The sequence below is a fragment of the Delphinapterus leucas genome, chromosome 2 (assembly GCF_059928025.1).
Source record: "Delphinapterus leucas isolate spDelLeu-1000000601 "Yukka" chromosome 2, BTC_Dleu_Yukka2, whole genome shotgun sequence".
In the NCBI taxonomy this organism is placed as follows: Eukaryota; Metazoa; Chordata; class Mammalia; order Artiodactyla; family Monodontidae; genus Delphinapterus; species Delphinapterus leucas.
This window is the reverse complement of record NC_143130.1, coordinates 127,171,592-127,194,744: the sequence shown is the minus strand read 5'-3', so window position 1 is coordinate 127,194,744 and position 23,153 is coordinate 127,171,592. Positions and strand designations below refer to the sequence as shown.

Genomic DNA, 23,153 nt, shown 5'->3' with positions numbered 1-23,153 from the left:
TGCTCTGGGCCCAAGATGTTTTCCTGCCCCTTTCTCAGATGTAGAGCATTTCTCTCTTATTCCTTTCCTCCATCTGCAAAGGGTCTTCACCTAAGCCCTGGAGGCTGTAGGGTTTGCTGTTCTTCCCCCAGTAGTTTAATGCTTTTTGTTCCATAGGGGAAATAGGGGAGAAGGAACTAGATGGGGTTTGGTGCCTTTTCCACAGTAGCTTCTGGTCACTTCCCCAAGGCCTGCACTGGGAAGGAGGTTTTCTCTGATTCTCAGTCTTTCTTGTGACCATCTGATGACTCTGTGGAAAAGAGCCCACGAGTGGTTATGAATTACCCTTCTCTCTGCAACTCCCAGGGGTTCTAAACGCTCATGCTATCCCGTTGCCTTTTGCAATTCATTAATGTTTTAGCTGAATTCTTCTTGCCAGATTATACAGTGCCCAGTGACTGTCCCAAATCAGCAAGTCTCTCCTTGGAGGCACTTGTCTCCTTAGATATCAGGCTAATTGGCTGTCCTGCAACCTCAGATCCAAATAAACTTATGATTTTGTAGATCATCTGGTTTTTTGGCTGTTGTTACAAGGATGGGAGCAATGTTGTTTCCAGCTTTCTGTATTCTAAGCTAAAGAGGAAGTCCTAATCACTCAGAATAATCTTTAAAATATATTTAATATTCAATTTTTTAAGAAAAGGAATAAATGTCATGAAGGAAGAAATGAACACTAAAGAACCAAAAGAAAATATTGGAAATATTTCGTTATCTTGGAGTACAAAATGGCTTTTTAAACATGACACTGATGTCAGAAACTATAAAGAAAAAAATTGGAACTGTATAAAAAAGTTAAATTTCCCTGTGGCAAAACCCACTATTAAACAAAACAAAGGCAAATGACAAACAAGGAATACTGTCTGCAATACACATGACAAAATAAGTATTAACATTTTTAGTATCTAACAGTTTTTGACAGGATATTTAGTCTATTTTCTGTCTTCTCAAATTTATCTCAAATTCCTTCCCCTCCTAATCTGAAGAAGAATCATACTATATGTATAGTATTAGATAGTAGAGGAAAAGTTAAAACACATTTCTGTTAAAACTCTATCCTTTTTCACAGTCCTCAAAATATTACTAGCCTATATCTATTTTTTTTAGTTACAGCATGGCAAAGTAGAAATGTAGAGAGTGCTTACTGGTTTTGAAAGTAATGTGCAAGTATTACCTACCCTGACCCTTGGGATTACTATCTTTCTAATACAGCTGAGAATACCGAGGCTCAGGGAAATTAAGTACTTTGCTCTTCTCCAATCTATTTATAAGACTTAATCTAGTCAATTTTATCTAATTATGCCTTCCAGAAATAACTTTGTGCAAAAAAGGCCTGGAGATAATTTACAACTAGAAATGCCAATTTGAGGGCCATTGTGCAGACACTGGAGCATGTTGCTAAGGTGGAATGGGCTGAAACACCTGGAATAAAAGAGAAATCTAAGTCTAGGTCTAGGGATTCCTATTACTATGACTTTAATCCCTATTTTAGCAAAACTACTGCAACTATGAACTCTTAAAAACTGAAAATGATTTTAGGGATTACTTTATCAATAGTAACCATTCTGGAAGGAAAGAAATTCAAAGGAAGGAAATCAGCTGGTACCCCTAAACTCCTCACCCCAATAAGTAGATGAGAGTTACATACCAGAAGCCTTCAGAGGGGGAAAGAAAAAATCTGGAGAAACTAGTTCTGAGCTTTAATTTCTGTTAATTTTACCTTGTAGGAAGCCCATTTCCTATATCCTTTTTATAAAATTAGCAGGTTTCCTTACAGAAAACTATTAACACATTTTAAAAATAAGCATCCTACAAATCAGCTATAAAATTTAGTGTGCTGGTTTCTTGTCTGAAGAATTTTATCACTTGCTAATTTTTCTTTGACCTAGTTATTTAACACAAAAGAAAGAAAAACAAACCAAAGAAAACGTTTTGGTAAACATACGAAGGCTTTTTTTCTCTAATCTGATTCATACCTTCAACTGAATTGGAAATTTTCTACAGTCTTTCTGTGAATCAACAGTAGTGAATGATGATGAGGTAGGTTCAATTTTAGTACGGCTCTGAGGTTTGAAGTCTGAGACATCGGAAACTGTAACCTTTAAATTAAGCGGTGTCTGTTGTCTCTGGTTTGGCGACTGATTAACAACTGGATTAGAGTGGTCCCTGGACTGCAATGAAGACACAGAAGGCACTAAATTCAAACAGTGGTTTTGTTGTTCACTCTTGGTAACTGCACTTGGGTTAATCACAGTGCTGGATTCCTGTTTATCATTTACATTGTTTTCCTCCTCACTTGAATCATCTGGTAAAATAATTCTGAATAATTTTTTTTTTGAAGATGCACAGTTTTGTCTCATCTTCATTTGTTTTAGCTTTACTGCACGTCGGGTTTTATATTTTTTACTCCTACTTGCAAAGCAATCTTCAGTTATTAGGTTAAAATCAACACAGACTTCTTCACTTGATTGGCTTTTGCAAGACTCCTCTTCATCAACACAAAAACTGTCTTCTAAATAGGTTTCATCTTGCTCAGGAATCTACAATACAAATACAAAATAAGAATATTATAAATTTCATAAAATCAGCATGTTCTAACATATTCTTTTAAGTTCATGGTATCTTTCTGAATATTTATTTCACTTACTCTATTAAGTCAGTCACTTGCTCACTAACATATATCGAGCATATTCTTTTTTTCTTCCAGTTTTATTGAGATATAATTGACATACAACACTGTATAAGTCTAAGGTGTACAGCATAATGATTTGACTTATTACATCATGAAATAAGTTTAGTGAACATCCATTATCTCACACAGATACAAAATTAAAGAAATAGAAAAAAAATTTTTCCTTGTGGTGAGAGCTCTTAGGATTTACTCTCTTGACAATTTTCATATTTAACCTACAGCAGTGTTAATTATGTTTATCATGTTGTACATTACATCCCAAGTACTTATTTATCTTATAACTGGAAGTTTGTACATTTTGACTACCATCATCCAATTCTCCTTCCCCCTACACCACTCCCCTGCCTCTGGTAACCATAAATTTGGTCTCTTTTTGTATGAGTTAGTTTGTTTTTGAAGTATAATTAACCTACAATACAATGTTAGTTCCTGTTACATAACATACATTTCAAAATGATCACCAGGATAAGTCTAGTTACAATGTGTACAAAGATATTACATAATTATTGACTATATTCCCCACACTGTACATTTTATACCTATGACATTTATTTTGCAACTGGAAATTTGTACCTCTTAATCTCCCTCACCTATTTCTCTCCTCCCCCAACTCCCCACTGGCAACCACCTGTTTGTTCTCTGTGTCTATGATAGTTTCTTTTTTATGTTGGTTCATTTGTTTTTCAGATTCCACATATAAGTGAAATCATACAGTATTTGTCTTTCTCTGTCTGACTTCTTTCACTTAGTGTAATGCCCTCTAGGTCCATCCATGTTGTCACAAATGGCAAAATTTCATTCTTTTCTATGGCTGAGTAATATTCCATTTTATATATATACCACATCTTCTTTCTGATTATATTCTTTATGGAAGAAAATGAGGAGTTTGGGAATAAAAAAAGAATGATTTACCCTCTAGAAATTTACAGTCTAGTGCAAGTAGCCAGAAAAATAAACAGTAATTTATAAACAATGTGATAAATGCTATATAATAAACACAATGAAAGTACAGAGATAAGAATGACCATATTTCCAAGGTGAATATGGCAAGTTATAAACAAATAAGGCTAATATGAAATTGTTATCCATAAATGAAAAATAATCTATGGTTTTTAGGATATACCATTTTTATGAAAAACTTAATTTTCAAGAGAAATATGACAACATAGAAGAATTAAAATTTTAACTAGTAGATGATAAAGTTCTATTCACTTCCTTTAAGTATTCTCCTAAATGGAAAACAATTTAAGAGTATATTCTAGGGCTTCCCTGGTGGCACGGTGGTTGAGAATCCGCCTGCCAATGCAGGGGACATGGGTTCGAGCCCTGGTCCAGGAAGATCCCACATGCCGCGGAGCAACTAAGCCCGTGTGCCACAACTACTGAGCCCACGAGCCACAACTCCTGAAGCCCATGCGCCTAGAGCCCGTGCTCCACAAGAGAAGCCACCACGAGAAGCCAGTGCACCGCAACAAAGAGTAGCTCCCGCTCGCCGCAACTAGAGAAAGCCCACATGCAGCAATGAAGACCCAATGCAGCCAAAAAGTAAATTTAAAAAAAAAAAGTATATTCTAATTAGTTCAAGTTAACAAAAGGATAATTTGATCAAATTAGTACTAAAAGGGATTTTGAGAATTCATTTAGCCCACCTTCCTTACTCAGGGTAGAAATTATTGCAAATAGTTCTGATGGTCCAATTTTAGAAACAAAATGAAAGCTTCATTAACGGGGATATATTTCAACACCACCACCAGGAAATTCTCCACTATATTTCTATAGTTCATACCTGTGAGAAAATGTTTATGTTGTTATGTTTCTTATGGACCATTTTGTACCGATTGTTCATCAGTGGACTTCGCACAGATTTCATGTAAATAGCTCTCATTTCAGAATCTGTGTAGAGATAAAAAAAAATTTCAAATAGCAAAATTATTTAAATGAAAACTAACAAAGTATTTAACTTTGACCTATCCCAAATTCACATGATTCAAAACTTGTGGAACTATTTTACACAAAAGATATTTAATATATATTGAAACATGTCTAAAAATAATTATTCAAAAATGCAAAGTTAGGAGTTTTGCCTTTGACAGACCATCTAGTTGGGTGATCATGGACAACTTATTTAAGCTCTCTGCCTTAGCTATCTCTCTTCTCTGATAACGAAGATTAGGAGAGTGCCTTTTCATGAGAAATAAATGTACACAAAGACCTTAGAACTGTATCTGATTTATAGAAAGCATTCTATAAAACTAAAACATAAAAAATCCAGGCAAAAAAACCCTATACTTAAAAACATCAAAAGCCACAACCAATAGTAAGTATGTTTCATAATTTTCAGTCAAGCAAAAACTAGGAAACACAGGTTTTTATTTATGCCTATCTTTTTTTTTTAAGGTTGTAATCAGAAATCAACTTTAATTTTTGTCTCTCATTTCCCCTTACATATTTTTGGAGTGATTAAATTAATTAACGGGTTATTTTGAGGGATAACATTGCTAATTTAATGACTATCATGCTTGGGACAAGATGTATAAGCTTTTCTTTGAATAATATTTCCCTTATCTCCATTCCATAGCTAGCTTCAACTATTAGATATTCTCCTGACTTAACTACCCACTTCTTACTCATGATAAATCCCTACAAAATTTAGTGAGATCTTTATTTCCAGTTTACTGTTTAAAAGGACTCAATCAAGGAGCTTTCAGAGATATTTTTTCATTTGTTTTATAGATTTTTTTTTGGTATAATGCATATACAATAAAATTCATCCTCTTTAGGGTATAGTTCTGAGTCTTGACAAATGCATAGTTATGGCAACCACTATTCTATTTGCTGTTGCTATAGTTTTACCTTTTCCAGAATGTCATATAAATCAAAGTATATAGTATGTAACCTTTTGAATCTGGCTTTTTCCACAAAGCATAATTCATGTGAGATTCATAGGCCTATCATTTTTTAAAGTTATATAGCAAAGAGTACCTAAGAAATGAGGCTTAAAAAAAAAAAGGTAATGTGGATTTTGAGATTTTCTTAAAAAAAAAAACTTTGAAATCCTACATTTCAAACATACTGTTTCTAAATGGAGTTTCAGATCTCCCTACTCTCCATCCCAGCTGCTCCACCTTCAACCTTCCCAATTGCAGCAACTAAAGTCCTTCCTGCTGCTCAAGCCCACTGACTCCCTCTTTTTCTCTCTAATCCATCAGAAAATCCCATCAGCTGTACATAGCCAGAATCCAATCTTTCTCACCCTCTCACTGCCCCCACCTTGGTAGAAGCCACTGACATTCCTTGATTAGATTACTGCGATGGCCTCCTAAATGGTCTCTTTTTCCACCTTTGCTCCCAAATAGGCTGTTCTCAACACAGAAGCTAGAGCTATACTACTTAATATGAGCTGGCTGCTCATTCATTACTCTCTGATCTCACTTCCGACTACTCCCCTTCTCACTCATTCAATTCCAGTCACAATGCTGTTCCCTTGAACAAGCCAGGCACACTCCTGCTTCAGGGCCTTCACATTGGTTGTCATCTTTGCATCAACATTCTCCCACCAGATTATACAATACTACAGACCTGCAAAAGAAACCTTATTCTGCAAATCATATCAGTATCGGCGACATGGTACCTATAATTTTGTATTTAAAGCCTTTTTTCTTTAAAGTCACGGACCTTGGGAAACTTTGCTGTTTCAAATCATATCAGGCACTGCAGGAGCAGAATAATGGCAAGATTTGTGAAGGATAAGAATACAGAAGAGCCCACCACAATCTTTCCCATTTCTATTAAAGCCAATCTGAATCATCTGCTCTTAATATATTGTATAGAAGACCTGCTCAAGCATTGTTTGGGGAGACTGTTTTCTAAAAGTAGATCTCCCTTACCTTAGCAAATTTAATAAATTTAGCTTTGTGTCTCAGCTGGTTTTAAATTTAGCTTTGTGTCACACTGCTGGATTCCTCATCTCCTTCTAGTCTTTGATTAAATGTCACCTTCTCAATGTGGGCTACCCCTAATTACCTAACTTAAATTTGCAGCTTATCTGTTAATACCCCTAAGTGCTGCCACTCCAAATCTTCATCTTACTCAACTCTTTTTGTTTTTCTGTAAAGTTTTCATCTTACACTAAATAATTTAGTTATTATGTATATTGCTTGTCTTCTTCCATTCAAATGTAAGCTTCATAAGGGAAGGGGGTTTTGTCCATTTCGCTCACAGATGCAGCTTTCTCAAGAACCTTACATAGTACTGGGCACATAGTAGGCACTAAATACTTGTTTAAATGAACATCTGACATTGAGCCAACTAGGTCATTCTGGAGAGACATAATCAAATTAGCAGAAGCCTATAAACAATCAACTCTCACATAAAGCAAATATTAACAGAATTTGAATGAAAATGACCAAGTATTTTACACATGACAAATTTAATTCCCTTTAAAGTCAAAGTTCTTTGGAAACTGACTAGAATATTTAAGTATAACCACATTAAAGGCATTGAAAATCAAAAGAAAAAGAAGCATCATTATATCACTTACCATTTATAGCCTGTGACAGTTGAGTCTCATCATTTAAAAAGTCAAGTAATGAGGAATCCTGTTCATTTTCTGACTCATCATTTTCATCTGATGAAACACATTCTGCATCTTCTTGGGAAAGTTCTGCTTCATCATCTAAAAACTTCCTAGCTACAAGCTAAGATAAATGAGAAAAAAGGAAGATGCCTTTAAGAAAATCATTTTATTTCTTCAAATAATTGGAAACAGTTCTGGAAAATGGATTTCTTGCCAATGCTTTTAAGATCAAAAATAATAAAAACAGAAAACTGCAAGAAGAAATAATAAAGTAGTATACCTATTTAAAATTTCTTCTTTTAATTCTGTTATGAATAAAATAAAGTACAAGTCAGCATATCAGCTTGCTGAATGTTTCTTAATAAGCACAAAGTCTCCTGAGTCTTTCAGCTAATTAATTTTTTCCAGGAAAAATACAGTACCACAGAAAGACTGATCAGACAAAAATGTGCTGAGAATTCTTTTCCAAGAATGTGAATATTGGATAGAGATAAGAAAAACAATATAATTATTACAAAAGCAAATATTCTAAAACTCAGATTTGTCTCTATATTTTCTTCAATTTGAATATTAAATCCTCAATACACTAAAGTTTCTTCATTTAGTCATTCAAAATAACACAACACTGCAAGATAGTTTCAAAACACAAAGAGAAACTAAAATACCACACCTTAAGATTTTAATTCCAATACAAAAAGTAAAATTTGTGTCAAAATATTTTTTAATTTGGGGATTTTTTCCTGTAAGAAATTATAGAGAAAAATCTACTTCTATGTAAAATCTACTGTTCTTTACTAATTAAAAAATATATAGTATATTTATATAAAAATAAGAAACGGAAAAAAGTTTACCTTTAGGTGACTCATTCTCTTTTGGACTTTGATGCCTCTTTTATTATGATCCTTGAAGTCTGCTGATTGTGGATCTCGTTTGCTAAAATTCTCACTCTCATCGCTAGATGATAAATCTAACTAAAATTCAATAAAATTCTTACATGAGAAAATATAATTGGAGTGTTGTATCTTAATGTGTTTCTCAAGGGTTATTGCTTCTGTTTTCATTTTTCCTTTTTAAATAGTTGACCTAACATTTTCTTGTTAGAAAAATAAAATGCTCTTACAACTCAGAGCCATGTTATAAATACACAATACTTAAGAATTTAAAAGTTAGGTAATTCTAAGTACTAAAATAATAAATTAGGTAATATAAATAATACTAGTATAGTATTCATTTAATTTTGTATGAAATTGAATGTATCTGATGAAAACTTGTGTTTTTAGTTTAACTCTTTCCTTTAGAAGACCCTGAAGGGCTTCACAAAAAAAAAATTAAGTCTGTAAATACAGCTATCAAAATTAGTCCAAACATACATGAGTCCTTTCAAACTAAGAAACCAATATAACAACAAATTTTGACTATGAAACCTACTATAATATCTCTTACAGAATAATATAAAACCAATCAAAAGAATCAAAAGAAATTTATCAAAATAATTTCAATTAACAGGAATAATTTTAGGTTAAAGTAGATTGAGCATCAGGATTATCAATATTTTAATTCACTTATAGTAAGTCAATCAGACATTCTAGTTCAAGTAGCAAGTCAAAGCAATTTTTCTAATGAAGTTTTATATGAGTATACAAAGTTAATATGGACTGACTGCATTTTCAATTAATTTTGCACAAATTATACTAGTTTGTATTAGAGAATTAAAACACACAAGATTTCCTAATCTCAAAATTTAGCTATCAGCTATAAACTGATGACAAATGAATACTATTAGCCTTAAGACCTGCCCCCCGACCCAGATTTCACATTCTCATAGTTGTCAATGTCTTGTCAATGCCTGCCAGACACTGTCACTTTACTATCCCACATGAACTTCAAACATGTTCAACACTGAACTTACCACTCTTTCTTGTTTTCTCTAAAGATGTGACACATCTGCCAACTAGCCCAAGCCAAAACCAGAGAGTCATCGTGGACTCCTTCTTTTCCTTCTTTCAAGCCCATTCAGTAAGCAAATGAAAGAATAAGGCCTTCCAAAAACTCACCCAGATTTTTCTCCAATTTTACTTCCTGGTACTTTTTGTCTTTACAATCCAACCACAAGAGATGCTGTTTCCCCACTTTGTGTCCTTCTTTAAGCTTTTGGGGAATGCCTTCCTTTCTCCCTTCTCTTCCCTAACTGCCACAGATGCTTTAAGATTTAAGTAAGGTGTTATCTTCAAGAAGCTTGCCAGAACTCCCAAGGTCTAGGTTAAGGGTTTATCTTTTCTTATCACTTAACTTAAAAAATTATATGGAAATTATCCGTTTACTATCTATCCTTCCTATTAGATTGCAGGCTTAACAATACGAGGAAATAATCTTTACGGTATACCCAACATCTTACACAGTAGATATAAAGTAGGTATTTAATCTGAATTGCTGGAGTGTACTGACAAAAATAGGAATAGTTTTTTGAAGGAGTTTAAAATTAAAATAGAAATTCCAGTCACATAGGATTTACTATCTATTTTTCTGTTAAACATATACCCATAAGATCAAACATACCTATGGTCATCTATACAGATATTTCTCTTGTAATATTTATTTCAAAAGGAATTACTATACATTATTTGCTATTTACTTACTCTGTTTGGAGGAACCCTGCGCTTTTTGACAGCATGAAGTGGAGAATCAACTTCGCTATTTTTCTGATTCTAGATAAAGTAGATAAATAAAGTAAAAAGTTAAAAAAAATAGTTTTAAGGGGAACAAAAGGACTTCCCTGGCAGTCCCGTGGTTAAGACTCCATGCTTCCAAGGCCGGGGGTGTGGGTTCGATACCTGGTTGGGGAACTAAGATCCCACATGCCATGCGGCATGGCCAAAAAAAAAATAAGAGGAACAAAACATTTTATGTGATCATGTTATTGTGATTATTGAATGACTCACCTCAGGGGACTCCAAAACATTTCCTTTTGTCTTTTTACTTTTTCTTCGGAAAATCTCATCATCTTCACTTTCACTGCTTGTTAACTGTTCATCTATAACTTATTAAAAAATAATGAATCTGGTCAACAGATTTAAGTTTATCCAACCACAACTATCTATTTTATTTATGGGTCCAATAAGAATTGTTTCTGGCAACCTCAACATTTATTCACTCTCAAACAAGATAGTTCTTTAGAAATTTGGCCCAAAAATCAGCATGGGAAAAAACAGAAAAATAAAAACAATGCCAGTGAAGAAATTAAGACATGATAACTCTTGGTAATAAACATATATTTAACTCAGGTTCAGTTTTACAAATTAACTGAAAAAAGTCCAGAAGAGTGCAAAATACAATTTTATTAGTTTTATTCGTTCTAGAATTCATCTCTAAAATCTACTATAGTCTTTCTGCCCTTTGTGTCTTATTCTCTTTCTAGTTGAAGGCTACAAAACAATATATGAAAAGATTTTTTTAATGTATGTATGTACATATGTGTACATATACATATTTGTGAGTAAGTGTAAAATAAAAATTGGTAGTCACCCAAATGTTGTAATTGGAACAAGACATTCGTGGGTAGAAAGAATGTTAAAAAACAAAAAACTCATGTGAAATCAAATCCTTCAAGTTTTCAGATACTTAAAGTTCTATTTCTGTACTTGCATAAAATTTTGACAGAAGACACCTTCTATGTGTTTTTATGAAACCTTCTATAAAAGCCCTGTGGTTGTTTTAAGATATGTTCATAAATCCTCTGATATGCCTGCTTTTCAAGAGTTGGATCATAATTCTTCTACCCTTGAGGGTGGGTGGGCCCCACTTGGTCACTTGCTTCTAACAGAAGAATATAATGGAAGTGAAGGTGTGTTACTTCAGAGTCTAGGTCATAAGAGGTCTCATCCTTGCTCTCTTTCTGGACTCATTCACTCTGGAGGAAGCCAAATGCTATATAATAAGAATAGAGGAAGTAACCCAATGGAGAGGCAAACATGGCAAGAAACTGAGGCCTCTTAACCAATGGCAATGTAATCCTCCAAGCTTATTCAAGCCTTCAGATAACTGTAGCCCTGGCCAACGTCTTGACTGCAACCTCATAAAATATCCGTAGTCAGAACTCTGAGCTAAAGAGTCCAAAGAAACGATGAAATAATATATGCTGTCCAAAGGAACAGTGAAATAATATATGTTGTTTTAAGTCATTAAGTTGTGGAGGAAATCTGTTATGCAGCAAGAGATAAATGACACAGATTTTGGTACCTGGAAATAGGGAATTACCATACCAAAACCCAAAACTGTGGACATAAATTTAGAACTAGAGAGTGGGCAGAAGCTGAAAGGATTTTTGAGGAAAGTTTTAGTGAAAGCTTGAAGAGCCTCAAAGGAATTGTTTGTAGGAAGATTAATGGCCATTTAGGAGGCCATGGGTGAGGGCTTAGAAAGAAGCAAGAAAAACCTTATTAGAAATTATAGGAAAGAGGATCCTTAATGTAGTGCCAGAAAGTTTAGCAACATTGTGGTAACACAGAAAGTAGAAAATGTACCTAATGGGACTTCCCTGGCAGTCCAGTGGTTAAGACTTCGCCTTCCAATGCAGGGGGTTCAGGTTCGATCCCTGGTCTGGGAGCTAAGATCCCACATGCCTCGTGGCCAAAAAAAAAAAAAACCCCAAAATGAAAATATACCTAATGAATGAGGTGATCTAAGTAAGGAGATTTCCAGACAAAATGTTTAAGGTATTACCTATGCTTCTTCCTGTTTAAGTAAAATGTGAAAGGAGAGAGAGGAACTAAAGAAAGTACTGTTAAACAGGAAACAGTTGAGACTTGCTGGTTTTGAAGATTAACAGCTTCTCCAGCTGGCAAACAATATTAAATTAAGAAATGTTCCAGGCAAAGATCTAATCTAGAAGACTGCTAAGAAGCTATTGTGCAAATGGTGCTGAAGGTGTAACTGTAAATGCTTTAAGATCTCAGAAAGATCAAAGGTGGTACCTTAGAGTACCATTCAGTCAGATAAAACGCCCTCCAAACATTTTAAAGATGTCTCTTACTTTTCCTCTCAAACAACAGGCCTTCTAAGAAGATTAAGGAACTATCTCTAGACATCTTTGGCTTTGGAGAAGCCAAAGGTAGAGAAGGACTTACCTCCAAAAGATTTGTGGGCACAGCTAGTGTCTAATGGAATGAACCTCAAATAAGATTCACAAGAGATCCACAAAGATTTATGAGAATTATAAGCGACGAAACACAGCCAGCTACAACTAAAAGGGGCAGAGACAGTACAAAATGAAAAGAGGCCTTTGGATCCCCAAATTTTCACTAAAAGGAAGCAGGCTGAGAAAACTCCACAGGTGCTGCCTGTTACAAAATTGAACCGAGCATCCAGAGTACAAAGCCAAGAACCATGGAGAATTATTAGCAGGCTTTGAGTACTAATCAAGAAACTTCCAATCTCAGCTCTGCTAGATTTTAGAATTGCTATGGACCAGAGATTCCTGTGTGCCTCCCATCACCCTCCCCCACTTTCAAATAAGCCATCTTGGAAGCAGATTCTACATGCCCAGTCAAGTCTTCAGATGAGTGCAACCCCAAGTGAAATCTTGACTATAACCCTAAGAGAAAGCCAGAACCACCCAGTTAAGCAACTCTCAAATTCCTAAACTACAGAAACTGTGAGATGTTATTTTAAGCCACTAATTTAAGGGGAGTAATTTTTTACACAACAATAAAAAACTAATACAAACTCACAGAGTAAATTTCTCCTCACACTCTATACTAATAAAACATCTACCCAGACAGATAAACTTGAATAGATCCTTTTTGTAGATGATCACTATATAATTCAACTCATTTTCCTTGTTTCATTATCTTCTATGGAAGCCACAGTTAAATGCAGGGCTCAGCTACAATAAGCAAATCATTCCAGGAGGCTTTCCTTTTAACTGCTTTAGTGGTGTTTTAATCAACTATTATTGTATACATATATAACATGGCATATTATCCTAAGTCTTCTATTTCAGTTAAGTGGAATAATAAATACTAAGTAAATATTCCCTAATAAATTGTTCCTTAATGTATATGTATTCAGAATTATATTGCCCATGGTTAGTAGTTAAGTACAATGCTAGAAAAAAAGTTTTAATGCAAATATGACACAAGGAAAAATTATCTCACCCATTAACACAGACTTAATATAAAGGTGTTAAAGCAAATACTAAAGGATCACAGGCAACATACTTAGTAAAAATACACATGTCAGAGTACCTCCAGAACTATGCAGAATAGTCAGTTTTTAAACAACAACTGTATTTCCAGAACTTATTTTAAATAAGTTTTTATCTTAAATAAAACATTCATTAATCATGCCCTTGACGCTAATGAGAACAGATAAGAAAAAGATTTACAAAGGAAATTCTCATTTTACCCTACAACTATTCTTTTTCCTCAGCCATAAAGAATAAAATTCATAAATGGCCTGCTATAATAATCTACACACAAACTAGAGTTGGGTTCTATAACAGGATCTAAAGGATACTTAAATCATTTTAATACTAAACATCTATTTTCTGGGTTTTCTGTAGAATTAGATCACAGAAATCCAAAGATTCCTATAGATCTGCTATGGTCTCATCTCAATCTTCCAAATACAGTCTTATTTCTAAATTTTGCTATATAAATCCTCTACTTTATACTATCCCACCAAAATCTTACACTTCCTGCTTTCCCTTTGTTTTCACCATTTTATAACATCCAAATTCCCTCCTGATTATTTTCAGCATATCCAAATCATGAATATTCCTGAGGAGCCAAAATGGAAACCTTCCTTTGAAGTCAACATTTCCAATCTAATCCAGTTCAAAATGTTTTCATCTTCTGAACCTCCTAGATGTCTGCCATCTTATTATTCACTTGGTAGTTATTTCCATGTTTTACTGGTATCTTTTCAAATGTATATGTCACACATCTGTTTGTGTTTTACAATAAAGGGCTAGAGCCAAATCTTACACTTCTACATTTCACAGTGCCTAGCAAAATACCTTTCCTATGGCATACATGCCATAAGTATATGCAGATAAAATAAATACTGGATCAGTAAGCATCAACTTAAGAAATATATAGTACATCGATTACCTAATTCAATACACCATATACTGAGAAACTACATTTGAAAAATTATAGAATATGATCCAAAGTAATCATTCTAGAAAGATTTGTATTTTATAAAGATGGAATCTTACCTTTAGCAGAACGGCAGGATTGATGCAGATTGATTTGCTCCCTGCTGTTAGCCTTTTCTATAGAAAGTCCCAAATCATCAAAAGTTGAATTCAATGTTTCTTTGAAACTTTGTAGATTTATTTTTCCCTTATTGGAATCTGACTTCCTAGCCATTTCTATTCTCTTCTTAGAAAATGAGTTTGGCGTGTTTGATTGAGAAAGTGGTGTACTCATAACTTTCTCTCTTACTGGCAATGAAAATTGAGAATAACCAGGAGACATAAATTCTTTATTTTTTGTTGCATTCATTGGAAAACATGCAAAAGTTGGACTCCGCTTATCTTCACTTGATGGGTTAGTAATGGTTACACTCGTAGAACTATCAACATGGTCTCTTGATATTACTGCTTGATTTGAAACATAATTCACATCATTTATCTCCTTAATGTCTAAACACCCTCCAGATAGATCATCTAAAATTTTATTCTTATTTGTATCTGATGCATGTTCTAGTATTTCATCATCAGTATCTGGACTACAAAATCCTAAATCAAAGGTAACAGAAAATAAATCCTTAGAGCAGTCAAAACCATATTCATCATTCTTCAGTTTTTCCTCATGTACACCTCTCAAATCTTCATGAGATTTCCAACTATTCGTATCACCGATAATTTGATCTTGGGGTTCAGAATTATTGCCTATCAAAAGTTCATCAGAAATTAAGAACTGAGAGCCCAGTGCCATTTCACTTAGAGAAGTTTTGTCTGACACACATAAAGATTTGCATTTACTGTTCAAGGGAGGAAGGTTCACATCATTACACTCTGTATTAACATCCTCAAATAATAGCAAACTCTCATCCTGATCAGTATGCAATATTGGGAGCCCACTGTTATCAACATCATGATTCTTTTCTTCAACAAAATACTTTGGAGGGCCAGTGTTTATTTGAATATGATGGTTGGATACTAAATGTTCATTTTTAATATCTTTATTATAGTAACAGAAGCTTGGTTCAGCAGAAATCTTATCATTAATTGTACCATAAAGGCAACTTTTTTCAGAAGGATGAGTAATCAATTTAAGTGAACTCAATTCTAAATTCTGTTGAGAATTTATAGTTGAATGTGACATCAAACAGGTGGATTTGTCATTTTGTAAACACTCTGTGTAGGGTACAGAAAGCAAGTTCTCAAGTGCAGAACCCTTAGAAATTTCATATTCCAAATTTGAGAGTGCACTAAGAGGTGGAGGAGAATGAGATAAAAATCTCTCTACATTAGCTAGCACCTCTTTTGTTAATGAATGACAATTATAAAATTTGTCATCTGTTCTAGCTATATAAAGCTCACCCTCAAATGGAAAAAATAAGCTAGATGAAAGAGACTTCTCATCACTGAAACTGTTATAACCAGAATCTAAAAAATTTCCAGTAAATGAACTAGTAGATTTATTTGTAAACTGACAATCTGCTAATAATCCACATGACCGATTACCTACATTTTCACTGATAGCACATGTGGCAGCAACTTCATCTGTATCTGATACTCTTTTATCATTTAGTAGGTCTACCTGAAAAATATTTTTAGCAGTAGAACTGCCATCAGTATCTAAAGGCCCCATAACAACCTCCTTATGTTCTTTTGTAGGTTGATCTTTTTTCAGTTCTTTGGAAGCTTTTTTTTTTAGAGAAGCAATTTCAGTTGGTTTGATACGAATTTGTTTAAAAATTTCAGCACATTCTTCATCAGATTCCTTCATTGAGAGTGATTTGCCTTGATTTATGTTCTTTGTAAATGAAGATTTCTTGTTACTAGTAAAGATGCCATTGGCAAAAGGATTATATTCATTCCTGGGAGCACTAGATGTTGAGCTAACATCTTCCATTTGTAAATAAGATTTAATTTCCAATTCATAGCTGCATTCTCCCTATAAAGAAGGAAAATGAAAAAGTCACAGGAAAACAAAACAAAAAAACAATTCTAAAGATAAGTTTTACTCTGCTAAAATATTTTCTAAACAATATTACATTATTCAAATAATTTTTTATACCTTAAAAACTTATTCCAAGTCAAACAAAATAGAAATGACACTACTGTGAAATTATCATAAATTATCTTTTATCAGTTAATATTTTTGTATTCCCAGTACCAAGTACATGAGAGACCCATGACAACTATTTGGAGAAAGTACAAATTAATACATAGAATATGATTATAAATACTTTTTTCACTTCTGACATTTAATTGAACAATTATTCTAATTTTCTAAAAGTAGATATTTAAGAAATTAATATATATAAATGAAAAACACACATATGTATGTTAAATTTACTCTCTTGATGAAGGTAAACTAAGAAGAGCTTTTGAAACATCTGAAATAATGGTACCTGTATGTCTTCTAGGCTGTAAGCTAGAATATACTGTTTTTAACAAATTTCCCAAGAACACTTCTAGTGAATTTCCAAGTCTTACTTATCTCTAAATCTAAAACTACAGTCCCCACCATCCCTGACGCATCCTTCCCTCTTGCCCATGAATGCCACTTTAGTCAGGATTCTTCTACTCTTCAGGGACTTAAGCAATTAATTCTCCACTTTTTGAATAATAAATACAGTAAATATTAATGTGAACATGTCTGTCTCCCTGCTAGGATATACGCTCCCTATAGAATATTTTATCTGACTTCTTCACCAATGTAGCCACAGGGCCTAGAACAAACCATGCCATGTAGAAGGCACTAAATAAATGTGTTACTTTGATGCACAGGCTTTGCTGGGATCCAAAAATAATTACTTTATTTACATGTATTCATGAACAACAGCTAATAAAAATAGCAGCTACAATCTACTGAGTAATTACTATGTGCCAGTTTCTATTCTAATTGCTTTATGTGTATTAAGCCACTTAATCCTCACAACAATCTTATGAAGAAAGTATTATCATTATCCCCATTTTACAGATAAAACTGAGGCACAAAGAGGTTAAGTAACTTACAGATGCACAATTAGTAAGAGGTAAAGTTGGGCTTCTAACCCAGGCATTTTGGATTTCACACTCATAATACATTCATCATTCTGACTCTCTCAAGGAAGAATAATCAGGAAACTGCTCAAGAAATCACTAAATCTCTCAACTACCACCAGGATAAAAGAGACATACCAAATAACCTATATGATAGAGAACATTTACGCAGATCCCAATCTAACAATAATCCTAAATTAGCTTTGCAAACAGTTTATATAAATCATTAAATGGGAATTCCCTGGAGGTCTATTGGTTAGGACTCAATGCTTTCACTGCTGGGGCCCAGGTTCAACCCCTGGTCAGGGAATTAAGATCCTGCAAGCCATGCAGCATGGCCAAAAAAAAATTTTAAATAAAAGAAAATGTTTTTAAATCATTAAATATATTAAAATTTTACTCTGGTCTATCAATATTCACAGATGACATTCTTCGAACTAGGTCTACTTCTCCTAAGACAGAAAACTAGTTCCTCACTGAGATCACAAGAAGCTATATAGAAAAAACAAAAATAGTCTAGCTATGATTATTTATAATAAATACTTGTTTCTTATAATAAAGACTTCAAATTAAGAAGAATAAAGATTAAGTATTCTAGTTTCACTGGCATACAAGCAAGAGAAAGTTACAGTAGAACCCTACCTCTTCATGTCTCATTCCTTCTATCATTTGCATAATGTTTACGAAATGGCGACATCGATCTGAATGGTTGACTTGATATGTAGGTAAAGGATGATCCTGCCACAGTCTCCATTCAGAGAGAGAGAGTTGATGAATTCCAGTGGTTGGTTCTTGAGTCTTGATTAATGATAATTTAACATAATAAAAACACACATACTCAGATTTCACACACTGATTAAAAAAATACTTAATATACAGATAGCCTACCATAAATAATTTTAGGTATTTTATACTAAATTTAGGTATTTTCAACTAAAATCTCAGGAGAAAAAAGAAAATAATTTTATAAAGTACAAAGATGTCCTTTTAAACACATTTTTAAAATAACTGTTACATGTATTGCTTTTAAAATTAGAAAGAAAACAATAAATGTCATTAAAAATGAAATACACAAATAAATAAATGTTATATGAGTTACTAGTTCGCCATATTCCTGTTTATATAGTCCCATGTTAAGAGCAAATATTTAAGAAAATGTGTGGCTTCAAAATTACTATTATGCTAGATTTATATTCTATAATCTAATAAAGAGGCAGTCATAATCTCTCAGTGATACTGATCCCAATTCTTCATGCCTACTGCCATTTCTCACTTTCCCTGTTAGTGAATAAAATACAAATTCTCAAGAGCCATATATTTCTAGCCCTATAAATCTTCCCAAAGGAATCTTCCTTGAGGTTGTTTTTCTAGTTCTCTAGGTTCATATGTAACCTTTGCTCAATTCTCTTGACTTTCATTAAGTTCATCAATAATTTGTTCATAGTAAACAAAATAAGTCTAAGATCCAATTTAAAGTTTTACTGTAATTTCAAAACAAAAATTGAAAACAAGTTTGTACAAAGATGCTCATGACAGCCTAATTTTATATTAGTAATATACTGAAAATAATTCTAAAACATGACAGGGAAAGAGCCAAATTATGGTATATTGCAGAGCAACATAACAATCATATAAATTACACCTACACAGACATGTTCATATGCAGAAAGTAATAAGAAAAGTCAGAACTTATGTAAATATATTACAGTCATGTAAAAATATATATACAATAAGGAATACAAGAAAATTAGTAGTTTTACCAAATTAGACTTTAATATTCTTTTTTACACTGCTTACATTCTTAATTTTTACATAAGTTGACATTCTGATCATGAACATTCATTCTCTTTACTTCCAAAGCTATTGCACAGTCGCTATAAAAAGCATCTGAAAACATGTTCAACTTACTGGTCTGTTCTCCTCATTCTGTAAAGATAGAAACTGAATTTGAGGCAATGTTATTTCCTTAATTTCATCAGTGTCTCTTAATCTATATCGTCTGTTCCATAATTTAAATTCTTCTTCTGATAAGAACCAATCATTCTTTGAATTACTCTGCCTCATTCCTATAAGTTTAAAAAATAATTGAAAAGAGGTTTAAAAAAATCTGCCAGGCAAACACAAAATATATGACATCAACTCAAACGCTCTACCTGTTTTTGTCTACTCATCTCTGCTAAACCACTGATTCTATACCTTAAAATTAGTGTTCTTCATATAAACACTCTGGTTATCACTTCCTGCTTCTACATATCTCCTAAACTTCTCTCACCTCTTTGAAAGTACTAGTGCACCCTTCCATCTAGAGCTAACCTTTGGTAATGACTTTATTAGCAAAACATCACCAGGCAGCTAGGCTCTCAGTCCTGGTTTCCTTTGGACTCTCTCCATTTTGTTGTCTAAGACCTGGCAGGAAACAGATAACTCACAGATGAAAACTAGTATCATGATTCTAGCATAACATTATCGGAAAAGTTATCTGAAACTGGTGTGGGGGTGGGGGAGATGCCAAGACTAAAGTCTTAAATGGGGCGGGGGGGGGTTGAAAGGGGATAGGAAAGACCTACTGCTTTAAAAAATGACATAATAATATACTTCTTAAAAAATGTATCATAAATTAACCCTTTTTTTAATTTCCATAATCTTTATGAAGGAAAACAATCACCAACATGGAAAGGATAAAAAATACAAACTTATAACTCTGGTCCCAATACAGATGAGGGCAGAAAAAAAAAAATCAGAAAGACTACTGAATTAGGAATCAGGAAGCTTCTGTCTTAGCTAGTCCCAAATATTATATAGAAAGCTTTTATAAAATAAGGGGTTTGAACTAGGTGATCTCTCAGGTCCCTTTCAGATTTAGCAATCTGAGGCACTAAGGCTTTTGAAGTAGAAAGGTATTCCATTCTCCTAGTCACTTTAAATAAACTCAGGCCTCTAAGCCCAAATGAATTATATACTAATACATAGAAGATGACATTCATACACACTATCTTGGCAAGATGAATCACTGACACTTGAAAAATCAGAGAAAACGGAAGAAAAAAAGCACAGAAAAATGAACATGAGCTAACATTATCTCAATTTTTAAAAAAGGACAGGTTCTAGACTTTTACCATCCATCCCTAGTAACATTTTATAAACAATCATTAAACATATGGTTAACATTTATAAAAATAAAATGATCACTAAGAAAAATGTATGCCAACCTAATCAAGTTTTTTAATAAATTCAAGAGAATTCAAAATACATACTATCTTTTCATTTTAACCCAAAATTTAGCAAAGTCTTGTAAAATGACAGGTATATTCCTATTAAGTGGATTTGCATTAGGTTTAATAGGCATATCCAAAAAGCACTGATTAATGGCTCTGAGTTAAGGGAAAGAACATTAACAAATTTAAGTGAGTAAGTCCAAAGCAGGTGCCTAGGAGGGAAAGAACTTTGAAACTTCATGGTAATGAAAACCAGTAGAACAATCAGTTGAACAAATCTGAGAGGTACTGTCTTCAAATACATAAAGAACTGCCACCTACGTAAACCAAAGATCAAATCCACTCTTTGTGTCTAGAAGCTGTTGGCAAAGAAAGTCGCCTGCCATTTCAGTAAACAAAGGATGATGGGGCCATCAAGCCATCAGCCACTGCAGCTGCCCCCAAGGGGGTTTCAGCATGGAGAAAAACAGGATACTGGCCCCAGATAGTTAAGATGTATATCAAAGGTATAATTTTAATGAGCCCAAACTCTTGCATCTTCCCATACATAAAAAAGCACTAAAATCATTAACTTGAGGCGTCTGTTTTTTGTGATTAGCAGTAATCTTTTGATGCTCAACTACTAGGGTTCTTTTTCAGCAAAAACTCCTATATATCCTGGCTCCTCCTATACCTCTTTGGACCAGTCCCTCAGAGCTGTCTGAGAGGCTGCCTTCCTGGGCTACAGTCCTCAGTAATACCCCAAATAAAACATAATTCTCAACTTTTACATTGTGCATTCTTTTTCAGTTGGCAAAGCCAAAACTAAATCAATGAGCAAAAGGTACAAAGCCAGATTTTTTTTTTCAACATAGGGACTTCTTCTATATGGACTATTCAACAATGGAATGAACCCTCATAAAAGAATACGATTTCCATTAACAAAGATGTTCAAGTTGAGGCTGGATATACATTTAACAAGAATGCTACAGAAAACATCCCTACCTTGGTAAGTAATTGGACCAGATGACCCCCAAGATTTCTTCCAAATCTTAGAATATAATTACATGATTTTATGATTCTTTAAAAGCTTACCTTAAAGATTAAATAAAATTTTTTTAAAAGTTTTTGTTTCTCATTTTTATAGTGCTAACAGTTCCAGATATTTTCTTGATATCACCAAAATCTGAGAGCTAGCACTCTCATTACTATGCTTCCTGGCACCAAAGTATTTTTTTCTTACTGATTCAATATCACCAACAACTTAGTCTAATTTCACCACTATGTGGTGTAACAATAAATTGAAAAAAAAGCGGGGGGGGGGGAATTTCCCTGATGGTCCAGTGGTTAAGAATCTGCCTTCCAATGCAGGGGATGTGGGTTCAATCCCTAGTTGGGGAACTAAGATCCCACATGCCGCAGGGCAACTAAGCCTGCACACCGCAACTACTGAGCCCGTGTGCTCTAGAGCCCGCATGCCACAACTAGAGAGAAGCCTTCACGCTGCAACGAAAGATCCCACATGCCACAACTAAGACTCTGTGCAACCAAATAAATAAATAAATAATTTTTTTTTTTTAAAAAAAAGAAAGAATATTTTTTCCTTTGTAGAGATGGAAATAAACAATTCCCCCTCCCTTTTTCTGGGAGCAATTCCAGATACCTAATGTTCCTAAATCCTTTATTTAACCCTTTGATATTTATGCAAATCGTTGTAAAGGCAAAGCAAGCCTCTAGCCAGCTTTCCAACCAGAAATGATTTTCTTAAGGACCTAGGAGCCATCTCTTTGAAATGTAAACATCAAGGAAGATAGTGTCCCTATCTCCCATACACCTGCAGAGTTTAGCCTTGGCACCTTTCTCTGAGTTGTCCTTATCTATTTGTCATAGAGACAGAGAAGTTTTATTATTTCTTTGGATAAAGGCAACTAGCTAACACAAATGGCTACCTCAATTACCAGGTGAATTTGGAATGAATTATGAAAGAACATATAGCAAATGGTGCTGTCCTCTTATATGAGGACAAGTTACTGTTAATCTTAAGAAAATGATGTAAAGGACTGACTGCTTGGATGAATAGGGTAGAATTTCATTCTGTCTTTGTATTATCTCAGTGGATTCCTTAAAATGCGCACTGTAATTGGCTTAATGCTTATTCAATAATAAAACTATTTTCTTTCTTTTCCACAATTTGTAAAGAGGATTCTCTGGGCTGGTAAGATATTTTTAATTTTCCCAACACTGAGTTTCTTTCATTCTGTACTGCCAGTGTCTCCTTCCCTTTGCCACATTAATCATCTCTTATCCTTCTCAAAGTGAACATCTATAACAGCCTAGAATGTATGCTGAGTTTCTCACAGAAGAAAAATATCAATATATGACCTGCTAATGAACAACAGGAAGACAAATGCATGTCTCAAATGTGAAAAATTTTAT

At 33.8% G+C, this 23,153-nt stretch overlaps 1 protein-coding gene across 5 annotated transcripts in view; it reads right to left on the bottom strand.

The window, feature by feature from the left end:
* Positions 1–23,153, bottom strand: part of FANCM (FA complementation group M) — a 65,122-nt gene that overhangs the window by 11,660 nt on the left and 30,309 nt on the right. For 2 of the 5 annotated variants that reach the window (XM_022570653.2, XM_089907658.1), the window contains 9 exons: positions 19,432–19,589; positions 18,166–18,321; positions 14,521–16,429; positions 10,244–10,341; positions 9,941–10,009; positions 8,156–8,275; positions 7,269–7,425; positions 4,515–4,621; positions 2,013–2,576 (listed from right to left, as the gene is read on the bottom strand). In XM_022570653.2, the coding sequence (XP_022426361.2) occupies positions 2,013–2,576; positions 4,515–4,621; positions 7,269–7,425; positions 8,156–8,275; positions 9,941–10,009; positions 10,244–10,341; positions 14,521–16,429; positions 18,166–18,321; positions 19,432–19,589 (3,338 nt within the window). The remainder of the gene's footprint in view (positions 1–2,012; positions 2,577–4,514; positions 4,622–7,268; positions 7,426–8,155; positions 8,276–9,940; positions 10,010–10,243; positions 10,342–14,520; positions 16,430–18,165; positions 18,322–19,431; positions 19,590–23,153) is intronic. The other 3 variants (XM_022570654.2, XM_022570655.2, XM_089907659.1) reach the window with 2 other exon arrangements.